At 36.4% G+C, this 18989-nt stretch overlaps 2 protein-coding genes across 2 annotated transcripts in view; one reads left to right on the top strand and one right to left on the bottom strand.

Moving 5' to 3' along the window:
• The window catches only part of LOC124166836, a 603633-nt gene that overhangs the window by 306488 nt on the left and 278156 nt on the right, over positions 1-18989 (bottom strand). The window lies entirely within an intron of this gene.
• LOC124166844 (phenoloxidase-activating factor 3-like) lies at positions 8597-17229 on the top strand. The gene is made up of 7 exons (XM_046544546.1): positions 8597-8723; positions 9879-10065; positions 11183-11412; positions 12833-12938; positions 13861-14087; positions 15524-15634; positions 16839-17229. Exons 1-7 carry the CDS (start codon positions 8639-8641, stop codon positions 17168-17170), a joined length of 1278 nt encoding a protein of 425 aa, XP_046400502.1. The 5' UTR covers positions 8597-8638; the 3' UTR covers positions 17171-17229.

Below are 18989 nucleotides of genomic sequence, written 5' to 3'. Positions count from 1 at the left end.
AGTTCTCCGTTTTTGTCCCTCAGGGCATTACATCTTACGCCCCTTTCCTTAAAGTGATTCCTCACTATCTTCTAGGCGGCCTCTACTTTTTCATGTTTAAGATTGTTCTGTACGTCTTCACAAATATTTTTCATCCACGTATCTCTAGCCTTCCCCGCTTTACGACATATTTCGCTCCTTATTCTCTTGTAACAATTCTGTCCTTCCTCTGTTTTTGCAGCCTTGTATTTTCTTCTTTCTTCAATGAGATCTAATACTTTCTTCGTGATCCATGGTTTTTTCATAACGACTCTTCTTTTACCAAGGACTTCCTCAGCTGCTGCCTGCAGACCACTTCTAATGGTTTTCCAACTCTCTTCCACTGGTTTATTGGTCGTATCCTCCCCTATTTTCTTTTATACAGCTTCTTTAAAAGCCAGTTGATGCTGAGCCTCATAGAATTTTTCAACTTGCCATATGTTTTTCACGGCTTTCTTCAATTTTTTAAATTTAAGGTGGCATTTCAACATAACTAAGTTATGGTCAGTATCGATATCTGCCCCTAGATAACTTTTGCAGTCCTTCAACTGGTTCCTGAATCTGTTTCACTAGAATGTAGTCAATTTGGAATCTTTGAAGATCTCCTGGCATCTTCCACGTCCTTTGCAGGGGATTTTTGAATAAAGTGTTGGCAACCACTAGCCTGTGCTCAGTGCAGAATTCCAGTAGCCTTTCTCCTCTTTCATTTCGGTTACCTAACCCATATTTACCAGTTATTATTCCGTCTTGACTTTCGCCGACGACGGCGTTCCAGTCGCCTAAAATAATAAGATTTTCTTCCCCTCTTACCTGCTTGATAACTTCCGCTATATATTGTTAGACATCTTCATTATCTGACATAGGCATGTAAACTTGCACCACTACAGTAGCTACGGGTTTAGTATCTATCTTCACTATTACTGTCCCTTCATTAAACTGCAGGTAGCTTTTAACATGCATCCCGGAGTTCTTTTTGAGCATTATGCCTACTCCAGCATTATTGGAGTAAAAATGTGGAACAATCGAGTTATAGAAATTGATAAATTTTCAATTTTACTTGTGATGAAATTATAACTGCTGTAACAACACAAGGGGTGTAATATTTTGTACCATCATAAGTTGGCTACAATACCATGGTACTTAGGGACTCGAGTTATCAGTAGAACTTGGCAAATCAGTGAAATAGGTAGAGTTCTCATCGATTGCGAGCAGGTAACGATTACAACAAAAGTACCGATTCTTATTTGATCGGAAAGGAGTTAGGTATTTGAATATTTGGTCCGAAAGGAGTTAATTTCAATGATGAATTACATTTCTTGTAAAGCAATCGTTACTTGTGCAAATTACTGCCAAAGTAATCGTAACGACTAATCCAATTTCTCTAACTCGATTTTTTACCAACACTGCGCCAAAGTTGTTCCCCGTTGAAACGATAAAATGGCCTCTACCATACGGTATGCAATCACATCTCCAGCGCCATGTGCCTAATACGTTGGTGTTGGTGAATAAGTGAGGCGCTGCATTAGCTTCATAGGGATAGTAAACAGGTGACTTCTTTTTATACGTAGCAATGTAAAAAGCAAAAAATGTAAAAAAATAAATACCTCAAGGGTTTCATGATAAGAAGCAAACACAATTACGAAACAAGAAACTTCAAAAATTTCTGTTAAAATGGCCAATGTACTAGGACCGATCAGAAATCATCATATGCAAATTAGGCCAAAATGGAAAAAGTTATAAATGAAATAAGTGGCGTCAATAATTATGGCTGTAAAAAAGGATAAGTGAGTTTCTGAGGAAAAACTACCCCATAGCTTGAAAAGAAACTCCTATAATATGCATGTAAATTTATGTACATAATTCAGTTCTCTAGGCAAATGTTATATGATTTTATTTGTCCTGTGATAACAAGTTTTCTTCTATATTGTTGCTATTTACCAAATTATGGGTGAAATGAGAACATGTCTTATTAAAATTGTTATGCGATAAATCTGGTATTATGTAATAAGTTTGGTACTTCTTGGGATAGGTACGTTCATTGAAAGGTTTTGTACCGACTGTTCTGTAGCATCGACACCTCTCACTGTATGAGCCACTTGTGCCGAGAATATTACTATAGAAGCAAGGAAAAACCACTCGGAAGCTTTTTTAACAAATTTCTGTACAGCGTAGCCATGTAGAAACTAAACACTGACAGCCGCATAAAATTTAAGACAGGAAATAATTCGTATGTAGTTCTTTTGAAGCTTGATTAATATCGAATAAATATAGAATAAGTGAATAGCGAAGAAGAAGGAAAATATGGTGAAGCCACAGCGATAATATCATTTGATTTTTCGTATCGGGAAGAAACGATACTTTAGTGCAGCTATATTTTAAGTTTGACAATGAGCAAACGTGCTTATGATTCCAAACTCTGAAAGAACAATTCCCTTTCGGGATGTTACCTTAATAATTATCGAGAGCTCACAATTTTAAGAAAAATTCTCATAGATCCTTTTTGCCTCGCTTCCGTGATAAGGGGTTGGTGGGTGAAACCTTAATCTCGGAAACAACGATGGGGGGAAGGATGAGGAAAATGACTGGGAGGGAGAGAAAGGACAGGAAACAGGACTGGCAACACAATAAGAGAGACATAAGCTCTGAGGTACGCAATGTGAGAGGACTTGAATAGAAATTAAATAAAAATAAAACAACGCGGGTGACGGAGAACCACGTGTGTGTAACGCGAGGGATTCGGCCGGATTCATTAAGCGCGCGAACTCGCAAGGAGACTGACACACTTGGCAGTCTCCTCTTTCATTAAACTGGTCGCCAAAGCCGCGCCCCGTCGAAACAATAAAAAGCCCTCTACCGCACAACTCCTTCGTCCTACACCTCGAACAAATACTTATCTCAATTCTTTTCTCATATCTAGTTGTAATATGTATGGAATTCCTTGCCGTCATTCATAAAAGATTTTCCTCTCTATATATTTTATAAGAAAATCTGTTTAATTATTACCTCAGAGAGAACTTACGACAATAAATTGTATTTATTTTAATAGCGTCAATTAAATTTGTAGGATGTAAACTACATTCTACGGCAGTATCTTTGTTTTTATGGCGTGCAATCACAAGTTACCTGAAGTATTTTTCTGATCTCTTGCTCTTGTTAGAATCTGTTTGTTCCTCATGGTTTACCTGCGATTAGTTTTGCTTGTTTGTTGCAAATAATGATTTACCTGGTGAATTAATTTATTGTGTCAGTTATATTTGATATATATTGCAATAAATTATTTTTATTTTTGTTGTCTGATAAAATTGCTGTATTTCGTATTTGATCAAAGCATATATATATAAATTTAAATTCATTCACAAAATGTAGCAGAATCACCAGACCAATTAATTTTTTTTACATCCCCGATTTAATACAATCGGTTGTTCCGTAATTGCCCGGCCCCGACATAAAAGTTGTGACGTAATGTCTGGATTTTTCCCAGCAAACGATGGCAATGCAGATTTCACGGGTTTCTCACCTCGTAAGGTCCTTCGTATCTTCCTGCTTTCAACGTTTCGATGTGCAGCTCGCCCATCGTCTTCAGGGATTCATGCGTCCAATTCAATTCCCTTCACACTCCAAATCACATTGGATTTCTGAGTGTCTGAGGACGATAGGCTAGTTGCACTTCGAAACGTCGGAATGGGATATGGAGGATCATACAGGGTGTGAGACTCAAGATATATTCACTGCCATCAAAGTGAGTTTCTCAATGAGTTTAAAAATTATATTTCTTATCGGAATCCAAGGGGAATCGCATCAGCTCAATATTGGAACCTAGTAACTATTTAAAAATAAATTCTTGTAAAAAAAACAAAAATTAGGATTTATAAAACAATATTCCTGCCTAAATTTTTATATGGTTCTGAAGTTTGGGCTTTTATAAAAGTATCACTAAAAAGCTCAAAACGTTAGACAACAAAGTTTTATGATAAATATTCGGTCCAATGAAAGAAGGAGAAAAATGGAGATATGATTATCGCCTCCACTAAACTTAGGCACGGGTCTCGAATCCCGCTGTCATGTGAACGAAGATAGCACGTTTAAGTTTGGCGGAATGCAAACAACATTCATCACTGAGCACGACGGGTAAAGAGTCGATCGGTCATGAACGACCAACAAGCTTGATTAAGATCTTATGTGTGATCGATTGCTGAACGGGATCACACCGGTGAAAGATACGATTTTTTTTGGCTGTTCGTGGCCGATGTCTGCATTTTAATCGTCAGGCATTCGTGACTGAAGTCGTTCGATCGAAAAAGGTTTCCAGTCATTCACGATCATAAACGGTCGCTTAATAAATTCTCTACTAAATTCGATGTCTTTGACTGTCGCTTTTTTCCAATTTCCTATAGTATTCAGGGATATAGTATCAAGGGAAGTCCTGGAGCAAGTGTCGCACTTCCAGTACTTAGGATGCGACATAACATATGACGAGGAAAAAGATATTATAAATAAGGTTAACAATTTCCAGAGAATATGTGGCACTATCAGAAGAACTCTAAAGAACAAAACAAGAAAAGAAACACAAATAAAATTTTACAAAGTGATGGCAGTCCCTACTGTACTCTACGGATCAGAATGTTGGGTAACAAAAAAGAAGGAATTAAGGCAGATAGAATCGTCTGAAATGAAATTTTTAAGATCAGTTAAAGGTTGCACAATATTGGATAAAATAAGAAACACTCAAATAAGAGATGAACTGGGTGTCCAAGCAGTCACTGACAAATTAAAAGAATACAAACATAGATGGAAAGAACATTTACTTCGAATGCCAAATGAAAGAATTCCAAAGCAAGCAATGGAATATCAACCATTTGGCAAGAGAAGTATGGGAAGACCAAGGAAAAGATGGTGATGTGGAGCCGGAACAGGCTTAGTAGCCTAATCCTGGAAGGAAGAAGAAGAAGATTCAGGGATTAATTATGGATTTCCATTCAGAAAATATTATAGAAAACATTTTATTCATACTATACTTCACTATGATAACGCTTGTCCAAACCTTCATAATTTGCTAGTGTTCGTAATTTGGTGCCAATTATATGAAAGAAATGGAAATCAATTCAGTATCTCTACAGTGATATTACAAAATAAACGCAATACGAAAATTTCTACCCGTTTCTGTGGTTGCAAAACGAAGTTTGATGCATTTAAAAAATAAAAATTCAACAAATGAATATTATATTATCATTGTGATTAAGGTTCGTAAAGACGTTGAAAGCTATGAAATAAGTTATTTCAACATTCATCAGCCAGAATTTAAAGCCTGAAATATCACATTCGTAATTTTGTGTTGTGTGTTTTTCGGTTCAGTTCATATCTTTAAATCCAATTTACAGTTTTATGGTGATGAATAGGCCTAAGATGCCTGTCACATAATATTCAGCCAATGTAGTCAATATTCAGCCGCGCTTGATTGCCTCCCTATATGTCAACAGCAACAAAACCGTAATATCTCATCCTCTTATCATAAAAAGGGAATGCTTAGGAGTACCAACCTGCCTGTTCCACAGTCGGGTTGACTCTGCTGCGCTACCGGTCGTTGCCACCAGAGCAAAAAAATAGCATTTGAAACCAGACCATAAATTTGCAAGCCAACACTCCTATCGCTTTGGAATGGTAAAGATGGGAGAGAGATTGAGCAGAGGAGGAAATTATCCTGAGGGCCATCGATGCCAACGATTCCCGTGATACTCCAGGTGTTGATCGCCGACAGGCCATTGAGCGATGGGTGATTGAGATGTAAAAGATGATTAAGGGTCGTAGGCTTTCCCAACGGATACTATGGGTCACCTCTAAATGTCTTTTGGTGGTTGTAGGGCTCCTTCATTTTCACGAAAGCGCACTTAATTGAACCCAAAATTGCTAGCAGTAATTAATGTGATGATGAGGTCCTGGCAACTTAAAAATCGCGGAGAAAATCTTACGCAATGTCACGAACACTAACAATTGAGAAAAATAAAAAATATGAGCCCAAGAACGTTTTTTATTCACGGAAATCATGAAATATAAGTATTTGAAGCTTGGTGACAAAAGATTTCTTTTTCACTACCCCAGTTATATAATAATTAATAGCGACTTGTACTATAAGTATAGGTCTGGGAATGAAATGCAAAAATGTTGGCCAATGTTTCGATGCATTCGTTATATCTTCATCAGGGCTATGAATCATAATGGTTATAGAAAAATGTTACATGAAGGTATGAAGGATTTAAGAAATGTTTTTTTTACAATAATAACAAAAAATATAAAAAGAATTCAACTAAACAGAAATAAAAAAGAAGAGACAAGAGTTTTGACATACCATACTTACTGAATGACAGTGCAATATTCTTATACTTTTACCGCGATCAGAACAGTATCTCGAGTAATATTCAGAAATAAAAATTAAATATGGTGTTCCAAATGTGGCCACTGTAATCCAATAGAAACGCTGCAGTCATAATAGACAAAATAAAACCTGTTTGTAAAGCGTTAAATACATGTGTATTTTGTTTCTGCTGTTTAAATTTAGCAGAAGACAGGGACATACCATTCATTAAAGACATGCCTTGTTAATTGCGCATTGCTACGTGGAATTATATTCGGTTTCGCCTGGAGACAAGTCTGATATGCATTGACCCGCAAATGTTAAATTTATAATCTTACATGCGTACCACGATTTTCGTTTTTGATATTTGAAATGCTTTTTAAAACTTATTTTAACTTTCTAATCAATCCCATTTAAACATTTCAATAATTTAAGGTGCTGGGAGCTGTTATTTTCTTTTTTGAGTAAAACGTTCTTTTTTATAAAAATAATATTATTTATACTTAAATATTATTTATCTTTTAATCTTTGGTGACATTGACTCAGGCGACTGTATAGGTGGGTAGCAAAAGGGTGATAGAAAGTGTATCAGGGGAAAGCTTGACGCGTGATGGACGATCTCAGTGGACTTGACGTGACGGGACAGGTTTTTCCCTTGAGCAAGCAATGCCCCTCTCCAGGTCAGGGCCAGACAAGTGTTGACTGCTATCCACTCGAAGAGGAGAGAGGGAAGCTTTATGACGTTCATCAAGGAGAACGCTCGCGTAGCTTTCTCCTCTTCCCCTTTCGATTTTCCAGGTTTTGATGCGTGAAAAAGATAAACATTTGGTCCGAAACTTTGTTCAAAGAGCGTCCCCAATGCGCTGCTCCACAGAAGGAAGAATTCCTCTCTATAAATCAGTGCATGCGTTGCTAAGGAAACATTCTGGTCCCGAAGTGACAACGCAAACAACAGCTTTTTCATGAGAATCTTGGTCCGGACCAATGGCGTCCGCTAGAATGGTAAAGAAGGAACTGCAAGAGGTTTTTACTTATTATACGTAAATTATCGTTTTCCCTTTCATATGAAGCATGTAGAAAGTTTACGCTAAGCGGTGGAAATGAGTGATAAGGAATGGAATGATTAAAAAAAAATTCCGAATATAAAAAAAAGTTATAAAGAAATGAGAAATTTTATTTAAAGAAATGGAACCGAGTACAATTAGCAAAAATTAAAAGTCATTGGTACCATTTGACGTTGAGGATTCATGTGAAATGTAATCGATTTCTTTTTCTTGACCTAAATTATATAATAATGAATAGCTTCTTGGAGTATAGGTCACAATGAAATGCAAAATTGTTTACCAACTTTTCGATATATTTCTCATATCTTCTTCAGGGTCATAAGTCATAATGGTTACGATAAATTAATACAGGAAAAATGAAAGATTGTTATTTAATAACTCCAAATCGATGGTAACTATGATATTGTACTAGCTTAATTACAATCGGTAAACAAATTTGTGCAAATACGGTATGACAAAGTTCTTGTCTCTTCTTTTTTATTCATGTACAATTGAATTATTTAAATATTTTTGTATTAATATTGCAAAAATATTGTAGCAATATTTATCTCAAACGTTGGAAAACAATTTTCTAATTCATTCTCAGACCTATACTCCAAGACGTTATTCATTATTGTACAATGCAGTGTGTAACAGAAATGGAATTTACCAGAATCCTCTTGATAGTAAGTTTGACACGGCCAATGTCAATAACGCAAAATTATAGAACACTTACTGAATTGTAGAATAATTACTTTCATATTATCAGTCATATCTCTTATGAAGTGAGTATCATGCTATTATCTAGTAAGAAAGTTGGTAACACTTCAATGCATTTTAGTTCCTCGTCTTAATTTTTTCCATAATATGCGAGCTAAATCGACATTTTTAGTAGAGACCATTAGATGTATTTTAATAACAGTGTTCACCAAATAATTCCAAACAAGGGTTAAAAAATTCCTTAATTTTGCCATCGTAATTTCAAGCACGGCGTAAAGAATTTGGTCACCGAAATATTTCCCTCGATTTTCACATAGAAGGATGAGGTCGACCGCGAAGGGTGTGGCAATAGGCAGGATGTTATTTTTTGCTGGAGACGGAAGTAGGGAAAATTTCTAAGAGAACTTCCGGAGAGGTTCAGCTGCCTCGCCTCGGAATCAGCCGGTAGCACACATGTTAGTGCCCTTGTTCCGGTGATCCCCTCACAACGTCCATTGCACGCATAGGTATGGCCTCCACGATAAACAAAGTGATCCTTTGGACTATGGTTGTAGTTTCTCTCCTGTTGCTGGTTGCCAAGGTTGACGGCAGACGTAAGTAAAACTTGTTATTTGTCTATGATTTCTTAATACTTCATTTTCTACACTAAATTTCTCCAAGAACAACAACGAGACATGTAGCGTCATGGGATCAGCAGGAAAAATTCAAGAATTATCTCATGCGGCTTCATCTTATTTTTTTCCAAGTACGGGATGAAATTTTCTTGTATTTGTATACATCCATGTTAACATTAACTCTTTCTCAGTGGATTTTCGTAGGCTTTTCACGCCTTCTTTCTTGAGTGAGCGATATCCTGCAGTGAGTTTTTTCAAATCTGGAAGAAACCCAATATCTTTAGGGTTTTCGCACTTTTGTTCACATCTTTTTACACTTGCTAAATATAACTTTGTTCACTTTGGTTTTATTGCTGTTTTTTTACAGTATGCTTCAATGTCTCTTTTGTTTTAACTTGACTGCATTTAAGTTACTTGACAATGTATTCGTCTGCTAATATTTAATGTATGGCGAGGGGTTAAATGGAAGATGGGACATTCTAGTCCCTATCAACCCAATTAAGACGAATTATTATTATTACTTATAATTTTTTTGACGAAAAAATCTATTTCTAGCGTTACTGCATATATAACTGACTGTGAGTGTGCGAATTAGGCTGTTCCAGAATAAGCGTAGGCCGTGTTAAGACGTGAGGCACAAGAACTTTTTGGGAAAATCAATTTATAATAGGCGACATAACAAAAATTTAATAAATATTAGGCCAGAAGCAAACGAGTTACAATTCCGTAAAACGTTTTGATAATGCAGAATATTTACCGTTACATCCCCATAACTTAGTTTCTGTGATCACTCATTGGCTCATTGACCTGCGGTTCAATTAGTTGTGCAGCAAATGTTTGGCACTAAAGGTGAATTTCAAAGTCATCTGCGTAGTAGGATCGAAATGACTAAAATAATTTTTAGCTTCTGGCTGTAAATGAATGAGTATAATTTAATCAAGAAATTCTATCGATACAATTGTTATACCCTCAACCAACATTTATCAATTGACGCCTACCTCAGATTGTCGAATTGACTGATTGGCGTGATATAAAAATAGATAATACACGTGTGCTGTATTACCGTGTAAAAATATTGGAACAATTGGTTAAATAATATCGTACTCATGTCATTCCTTTCTTCTCCTTCGATAGATAGGGAGCGCAGTTTCAAGCGGGAATATGTGACAAAACATTATTCCAAGCATTCTCATATTGGTGATCTTTGGCATCATCTAGGGGAGCCATTTCGGACTATTCACAGCGCTTATGCATTGTTATTGGGGCTATCGACGAAGAGGCGAGGAGGAGGACAAACGATACATCCAGAGAAGTCATCAACGTAAGTAATCATTGTGAGATTATTGTGAGCATAGCCGAGCGATTAATGCAGGTTTTTGGTGCAGTGCAATGATAAATGCACAATTTATGCAGCGCAATAGAAGTGAAGTGTTTCGTAAATGATTTTGATGACCTCGAAGTATGTGTGTACTGTCATAAGTTCGGATTAAAGCCTATCTTTCTTATATTTTCAGCCTCTCTTACCAAGGATTCGTTTCTCTAGCTCTTACTTTTCAATTTTGTCTCTTCTCATTACCTACTTCAACCACCTCTTTTGCTTCATCTAAATCTCTTTTAACCGGTTTCTTTCCTCCTCAACAGTATGGGGCATTCCTTCATCAACTATTTAATCTGTTAATGATAAACATCACCATTATTCTTCACAACGATTTCTCGTATCCATCTCCTGTGTCATTTTAAGGTTTCCACCACACATGACCCACCTCCTTTCTGAAAATATTACTGTATTTTGTAGGAAACAGTAGCAAGAGCGAGGTTGGCGAGAAGTTAATTTTTTGTGAGAATGTAAAATTATAAATTCTGGGAGCGTTTTATTGTTTGTCAAGATTAATGATGAAGGGTGGAAATCGAATCCTTCTACGTACACGCTGTGCCATACCTCTGTAATTCATCGTTTATCTTAGACATGGAAATGTGTTATGTGGTTACCCAATGGAGTTATCCACATCACCTGAAAACCCTTGTTTCAAATTAATTTGACAATTTTAGCCAATTATGGACGTGCGACCCCGGATTCTATTTTAGCCTCCGTTCCCTCATTGCCATATCATGTACACCCAAATGAGCGCGGGTCCCGATTTCAAACATACAGGAATATAAAATGATAAACAAATATATCGCACCGCCCACTAATTTTATATAGCAGAAAAACGTGTTTCAATTGCTTGATCGAAAAGTGTTTTGAGCTATTAAATAAAATTAGTTGACAGTACGATATCTTCTTTTTATCTTTCGATATGTTGTTTCACGATATCCTTCTCCGTAGTAAGTTGACTTTAAACAAGAATGTAATTAGGATGGCATTTTTCTTTTTCCTGCGTCAGTGAAAATACTACCCCTGCCTCTCCTTCACCCTTCATCTCAATTCCTTTTCATAGGGTTCTGCCGACTATTTTCCCGTACACTACCATAGCTCCGAAGACTGATAGCCCGAGATCCGAGCTCAAAAGTTGCTCCGTGACCAATCCCGGGAGTGACCCTGAGTTGGAGATGAGGAACATGCGCCAACTGGAAACGGAGGGCTGTGGTCGTCTGGAGACGCGGATCTTCGGAGGGGAGAACGCCATGCCTGGCGAGTTCCCGTGGAACACCCTGATCGAAAGCGAGCGTGAGTTTGTGTTTCACCCGGGGACTGACAGATTGCCCCCAAGGCACTATTTAGATCCAGGAGCTCGTTTGACCGTTTCTTTCACCAAAACTTTGCTTGCAGGAATTAAACAATGAAATAATTCCTGACTTATTTTTGCGGTATATTCTTATTGCAATATTCAAATAATGATACAAATTTAAATGCAAACCGACAGTGGATAATGGAGGTGATGCTCCGGAACAGCTTCGACGGTAGAAGAAACTGGGTAGTGAACTCCTTCGTCAACCGGCAGTGGCGTAGTCGGGTCCAACCCCCCCCCCCCCCCGAAATATAATAACAAAACTATTTTCCTTCATAAAAGCAAACAAAATATTGAAAAATCATGAATTTACCAAATATTTCTTTAACAAATGAAGTTTTTTCGGTTATGAAAAGTGTTAAAATTAGTAAAACCTATCCATGTTATTTCAATGAAGCCTAAATTGTATTGCTTCAGCAAAGAATCATGTCCTAGTTATCTTTACTAAGCATATTGCAAGAGTCACGAGCGTGGTACATAATATTTGGATGCCGTACAACTTATAAAAGCCTACTGATAGTAAATTAATTTAAAAGACATAAGATGCCACTAAAATCCCTAAAATGATGATTACTTCATTCGAGGAATGATAATAGCAAAGGGATTCCACAATGATTACTCGAGTACCTAAGTAGTGCCTGAGTATACTTGAGAGTTTTTTTGAGTATCCAGACAACTTGACTAACCAAACGAATACCAACTTGAACACAAATATGGGTAGACTTATGCCCAGTCGGGTTCTGAGTAACTAGGCAGGCCAGATTCAGACTGCCAATTAACAAATTTTTGGCGCTAAAAAATTAAAATCTAAAAAATTAGTGGAATTAAGCTCAATCTATGGGTGATGTGGCAATGGCAGTCAACTTAATGAGATTTGGAAAATAGCATGCTCACCATAAAATTGATTAGTAGGTATAGCTAAAATCAAAATTTAAGAAAACGATTAATGTTTAATTATTACTTATTGAAGGAAGTCCTTAGAGCTTCAGTACATCGTGCGGGCGAAAACACTCGGAAAAAAGGACTACAATGAATATTTTAATTCAACACTATTTTAAGGGTTTGATGGAATTTGGGACATTCTAGTCCCAATATCACCTAATATACCCGAGTTATTATTATTATATGAGCACCAATAAAAAAAAAACTTGCTGGGAAAAATGTTATTTTTTTCAGGAAATCATATTCTTTACGAACTAATACTTAATGTTATGCTTTTTATTGACGAAAGAGAAAAAATATAATTTTTTTTGAATAATGTATTCTCTATATTGTGAATAATTAAATTTTTTATATTTCATTAATCTTACTGAAATGGTATCTTTAAGGACACTCATGTTTTTTTTTTACTTTTTCTAGAAACCTACTTCCCCGGTAAATTCAGTTATGTTTGCGTAGGATCATTGATTACTGATAGATATGTGCTGACTGCAGCCCACTGCGTAGCAAAATACGGATACATTGTGTAAGTACAAAAGGTTAATCTTTCAGAATTTTTGATTTGAACTGAAGCTGAAATGAACTGAAGAATGAAATTTAACGAGGAGAAAAGTAATAAGCATAAACCGTGACAAAATATCAGTATTAAAAATAGAATTTCAACAATGCGCTGAAGAAATAATTTTACTTCAATTAATTGAGCTGAATTGAATAGAAAAATTTAAATAAACTAAATTGATAATTAATTGATAAATTTGATCCATGCGTATTTCAACCCTTTCTAACCTACAGCTGCTTCTGGGAGAAATTTAATTTCAAGGCTTCTCATTTTAAAAATGCGAAAATATTCTACTCAATCATAATTATTATGGCAGCTACATGCTTCGCCATCAAACTTTACAGCACAAAAGAACACGAAGTTAAAATCTTTCCTGAATAGAGCTGAAAATGTATGCATATTTAATGTCGCTTAGAAGCATCATTGGGTTATAATGGGTTCATTTGTCTCTAATGTCAAAAACCTCGCTACGCGTCGAAAATCGGCGCAATTTGATCAACCTAATCCCTTAATTGTACACAAAATTATAATTAATATTTTGACGATGACGAATCGATGCTAAGGATAAATGGCGTGGTTCCCCAAATGACATTATCCACGTCACCCCAAATACTCTTGCTTCAAATTTCTTCGACGATTTAAGCTAATTATGGATATGCGGCCACGGAGACTCTAATCGCCTGCATTCCCTCTGTATCATAATTTGTTCGCCCAAATAAGTGCTGGATCCGATTTTAAACATGCAAAGATAAAATCAGGATAACATTTTTCTTTCTCCTGCGCCAGTGAAAACACCATCTCTACATTCCCTTCCCTGATACATCCAATACGAACATTAGAAAAATACATCGCGATAAAAAAATGTGATCATTTTTTTATTCTTTTCCAGGAGATCGGTGGTTTTAGGAGAGTACAACATTGAGACAGTGAACGATCCATGCTTGGCCGTGGAGAAACTCTTTCTCGAAATTGTTAGCGGAAAGCCTTGCGAAACAGATCCTCCACTGAAGGTGAATGTCGAGTGCACCATTGTGCATCCGAAGTATTCAAACAAAACCCTGAAGCATCCCAACGATATTGCACTGATTCGCACGGAAAAACCGGTTGTATTTACAGGTGACTATTTTATTCGAGTTGCTGCAAATCCGCATGAACGGAGCATAGTAATATTGGAAATTTACGTTTTGAAAAATTTCATTTCTGAAATGCTGCTAACTTGCCGGAAGGTTTCTCGGTTAAACGATTACTTACAAACATTAAAACAAAAAAGTGTTCTTGATATGATTAGGAAAAACCATCAGGTTATAATGCTTCATTATTTTGCTAAATTTTGGCAAATCATGATATAATTTTGTACTATAAGTCATGCAATTTGTATAGACAAAAACATAGTATCTTCAATTATTTTTTCGTCCACATATTGAAATGAATACCAGTTTACTGTTGCATGCTGTAAAATGTGATATTATCGAGAATTTCAACCTCGAATGTCTAAGAAATATTAGCAAAGATTGATTGACTTTCATTGAAAAGGTATCTTACTCCCACGGACGATATAAGAAAAGGTAATTATAGATCATTTTTGCTTAAAGCAATGGATTCAGGCAAATAGATTCCTGTGGCCTGTTATAACTATTTCAGGATTTTTGAATTATTGGCAGATTATTGGCAATTATCGAAGTTAGGTGCTGACTGATCGTCACTGAGTGGTATTCTTTAAATTCACTAGGTAAAAAGTAAAAAAAAAGGAGTTATCAAGGTACTATTGAAAAAAATGAACCTACGTCAAAATGACATCCAAAATATTCAGTATCAGGATATCTCAATGCATCAGAAAAAATCAGAGAATATTATTTCTAAAGTTTCATCCATTATAGGTCGAAACTCTAAACGATAAAACTTTAAATTTAAACTTTAAATAAAAATTTTAAAAGGATTAAAATTTCTCTCGGTGAATGGCTGACGTAAACAGTTCTCAGGTATCCATCAAGGTTAGATCCTCCATCTCAATCCTTTGTGACGCACAGTGGGCTAGAACCGAAAATAACTACCAAAACTTCGAAAACGCTTTTTTTTTGAGCCACGAAATTGAAAATTCGTAAAAATATTTTCAAATGAATAGTTCATAACTCGCCCATTATATTCTTTCCTGAGCTTTGACTTTAACAATATACATGAGGTCAAAGTTGAATAAAAGCGAAAAACGACCACCCTCGATTTTTTCTGAAAATTACTAACTCCATCCTCGTGCAGTGACTTTAAGGATTGCTTTAATAACAAAATTGTTATACATGTTGATAAAAAAATCCTTTTTTTTTTGCATTTGGAGGGTTTTCAAGCTTAAATTTTACTTTCGCCCGCGCGGGAACAAATGGGCAGCCGAATAATTAAATAACTCACTTCAGATGCATGCACTCACAAAGGGAAACGGCAAATGCATTACTTTAGCGCTGAAGTGATCCATAAAATGAAGCAAAACACACATGCAAAAGCAGAAATTATGTTACGTGATATAGTCCGAACTTTCATGATATTTTACTCTTCTCTTACAGCATATATTGAACCCATTTGTCTTCCCGTCGGAGAATTTAACGTAAGAATCAAGGAGGAACTAGATTACCGAACAAAATTAACTGTTTCAGGCTGGGGGAAGACTATGAATGGTAAGCAACAAATTAGTTTAAGACACGGGCTCTGATAATTTCAAATCAATGGGCGCTTTGCACTCAAAACTGAAATTTTTATTCTAATCGATGTTACATCTTCTCAGCAGTCCCATCGATTTTCCATAAAATATGGATGATGTAATCAAATTTCTACATGATTTTTCTTACTTCATTTACATCACTAAGCAAAACGTTCAAAGAATTTTAAAAACGCCAAAGTAATTAAATATTTTAACTAATGGCTTCACTTCTCAAAACCTGATTACATTCATTAATAATGATTCTGATATAAACGAAAAGATAATTGTAATTTCCTGATGGTACCGCAAGTCGAATTCAACGTTTCTAATGATTAATAAGTTATTTATCTTCTTCATGTTAATTGGGCTCTCATTTCCTTTTTTTCGGGAAATTAATAGAGGCACAATGGGTCTCTTTGACATGAATCACTTTTTATTGCTTGCGGAAAATTATGTATACCTATAAAATTTTACTGGCTTGTATTATTATAGATAATGTAATGAAATTATAACAAAACGATAGCTTCCTACTTGGAAAGTTTATTTTTATGCACGCGGGAAAATAACCTAAAACACTCTCTCTCTCGCTCCTGAAACCTGATAGTAATAATTGTTAAGCAATCAGCTGATTGTCACGAAGCAGCTAACCACTCAATTATCTATCCTTTACTCTTTTAAAGCCTATGTAACAGAATTTTCTATTGTTTATCCTTCGTAACATGATCTATACGGCGCATTAAATGCATTGTTCATATTTTTTTTCACTTTTACTTTGACGGATACCTGACGTAGGCCACCACGTCCTAGGCCACCACCGGTTGTTGCTCAATTTTCCTATTAAGGTTTTCAGATTTCCAACTTCTCCCAATCCTCTCAAGTCTTCATTTACGGGTCGTTCAATAAGTCCTAAGAATTTCCGAGAGATTGCACTACTATAATCAAAATTTAATTTTTCCCAGAAAGCAGCACTCTTGAATAGTCAATTGTTAGATTTCCATCTGTATTCATGCCGAAGTTTCACTGCAGCTGCCGATTGTTATGAAAACTTTCATTTGTTTAGAAAAATGGATAAAAGTGAGTTTCGTGCGGTGATCAAACAGTAGTTTTTAAAAGTTTTTTTTTTCCAACTTCCACCAAGTCAAGCCTGAAACAATTTTTACTCTTGTTTTGTTTGTTCACAGAGAGTATGACCAGCATTCCGATGAAGGCGGACATATACCTTATGGATGAGGAGACGTGCAAATCTTGGCACAACTTCATGGACGAGGAAAAGCTGTGCGCGGGGGAGAAGAACGGAAAATCGGCCTGTAGGGGTGATAGTGGAGGACCCCTCTTCACCCGTAAGATGATGGAGACGAACGAGATAGGGGAAGGAGAAATAGCTCACCAGAAGAGACCAAAAGCCATCCAAGTGGGAATTATCTCCACGGGATCGTCGGGTTGCGATGAGCCGTCATTGTTCACATACATTCCAAATTATTTGCCATGGATTCTAAGTAATATTAAACCATAAGTCTCACGGAAACATGAGCAGCGTTGGTAATCTAACGAAGTGGAGGTTGCCTAAATGAATCCAAGCTTCCCTATCTCTCCATGGCTGAGCCCTTGTGTATGACGTTTCAACAGCAACGCAGCCATAAATACAGGGGCATCAATACGTTAGAAACGACTGATTCACGAGTCCTCATAATGCTTATGACGTTATGGTTGCATGTAATTCCCAAATATTCATTATTTAGTGTCGGTTACAAAACAGAGTCGCAATATACGCTAACTAACAATGCAGTCAAATTTCTGATGTAAGTTATCACGGCGTTCAGGTTCGCAGTAGGGTAGATTTTTGGGTTCCATCCGCATTGTCATTTTGGTGTCGACGTTTCATCCACTGCGCTGTAGGCGTCCTCAGGTCAGACTGAATTGGAGAGCGATTCTATGGTGTCCAATATTTATACGTATATACTCGTTGGCGTTACCGTTTAAATATCGGACACGCTCTCCAAATCAGCTTGGCCTCAGGACGCCTACAGCATCGTAGGTGAAACGTCGACATCAAAATAACAACGTGGACTGAAACCGGAAATCAACACTGCTGCGAATGCATTAAAATGTTCTTCTTCCTGGGATTTTATGATATGCATTCTCAAGTTCACTGATAAAGGAGGAAATAACCTAATAAAGACTGGGAGTGCCAGGAAGGCTTATGGAGGGAGTTTCAGGATGTTTACATGAGATCCAGCGAAGTCATCAAAGTCACGAGAAACTTAATTTAGCACCGCATGAGGATGGATCACCAAACCTTTTAAAGTAAGGAACTATTAGGGAAATCTTCACGATATCTTATTACACAGTCACGTAGTTTTTACGTGGCGAGAAAAATCGATAACTTGGACGAAAGAAAACGAAAGCTCCTTCGGACTTGAAAAATGGAGAAAATACAGAAAAAACTGAAAAAAGAAAATAATTTCAGAATCCTCATTTAACATAAGTCGTAAGGCATTTTTCCAGAAGTATATTATACTTCAGAGGGTATAAATCGATGTTTTGGTACTCAGTCCATTTTTTTGTGGTGACATTTGAATGTTTTTTACGTGAATTTAATTTTAACCGGATTGATTTTGTCCTATAATAATCCAGTTGGGTGCGCGTAGAATTTCAGTTAGGAATCGCGTTCTGGATAAAAATATTACAGCTTTTATCCCTTCGGTAAGGATCTCATTCAAGCGAAAATAATAGTTTCAAACTTCTTTATTGTGGTACGGAAAACTTGTAAAAAACACACAGAGGTATTATGTTGCGCATTATTTCTGAGCTTTTTTTCGAAGCAAACAAATATATTTAAAATGAAAGTATAAAAGTAGAGAGAATTTTATCTCTGTTATATCAGATCAGTATTGAGGTGGAGTAGAAATACCTTTTTTATCCGACTAAAGGGTTAATATATTTGCACTTACGCAGCAAAGACCCCTAACGATCACGGCTAAGGTCTACAAAATTATAGGCTAATGCTTGAAGCCCAAAAATGCATTGAAAGAAAAACGAATTACTGAATTTAAAGGACGATGCAGTGTTTTGATATAACATAAGCTGCAAAAAAGGTGGTAATGTGAGATCATAGGCATAAAATCTTCGTTTGTCGTCCACTCCCGCGAGGGGAAAGAAAAGCAAAAGCCACCCAACTTCCTCACTGCTTCTCCTCACAGATTCATTTTTGACTCACTCGCCGGAAACCACAGCCAAATTCTCATACCTTCCCGGCTAATCCTTGAAACTATACAGAAAATATTTCACTAAGTCCGTCACGGGCAAATAATTTTTATATTTCTTCCTTGTGG

This window comes from Ischnura elegans, chromosome 1, assembly GCF_921293095.1.
Source record: "Ischnura elegans chromosome 1, ioIscEleg1.1, whole genome shotgun sequence".
NCBI classification, from domain to species: Eukaryota; Metazoa; Arthropoda; class Insecta; order Odonata; family Coenagrionidae; genus Ischnura; species Ischnura elegans.
The sequence above is the reverse complement of the archived record's forward strand: the minus strand, read 5'-3'. Positions and strand labels throughout refer to the sequence as shown.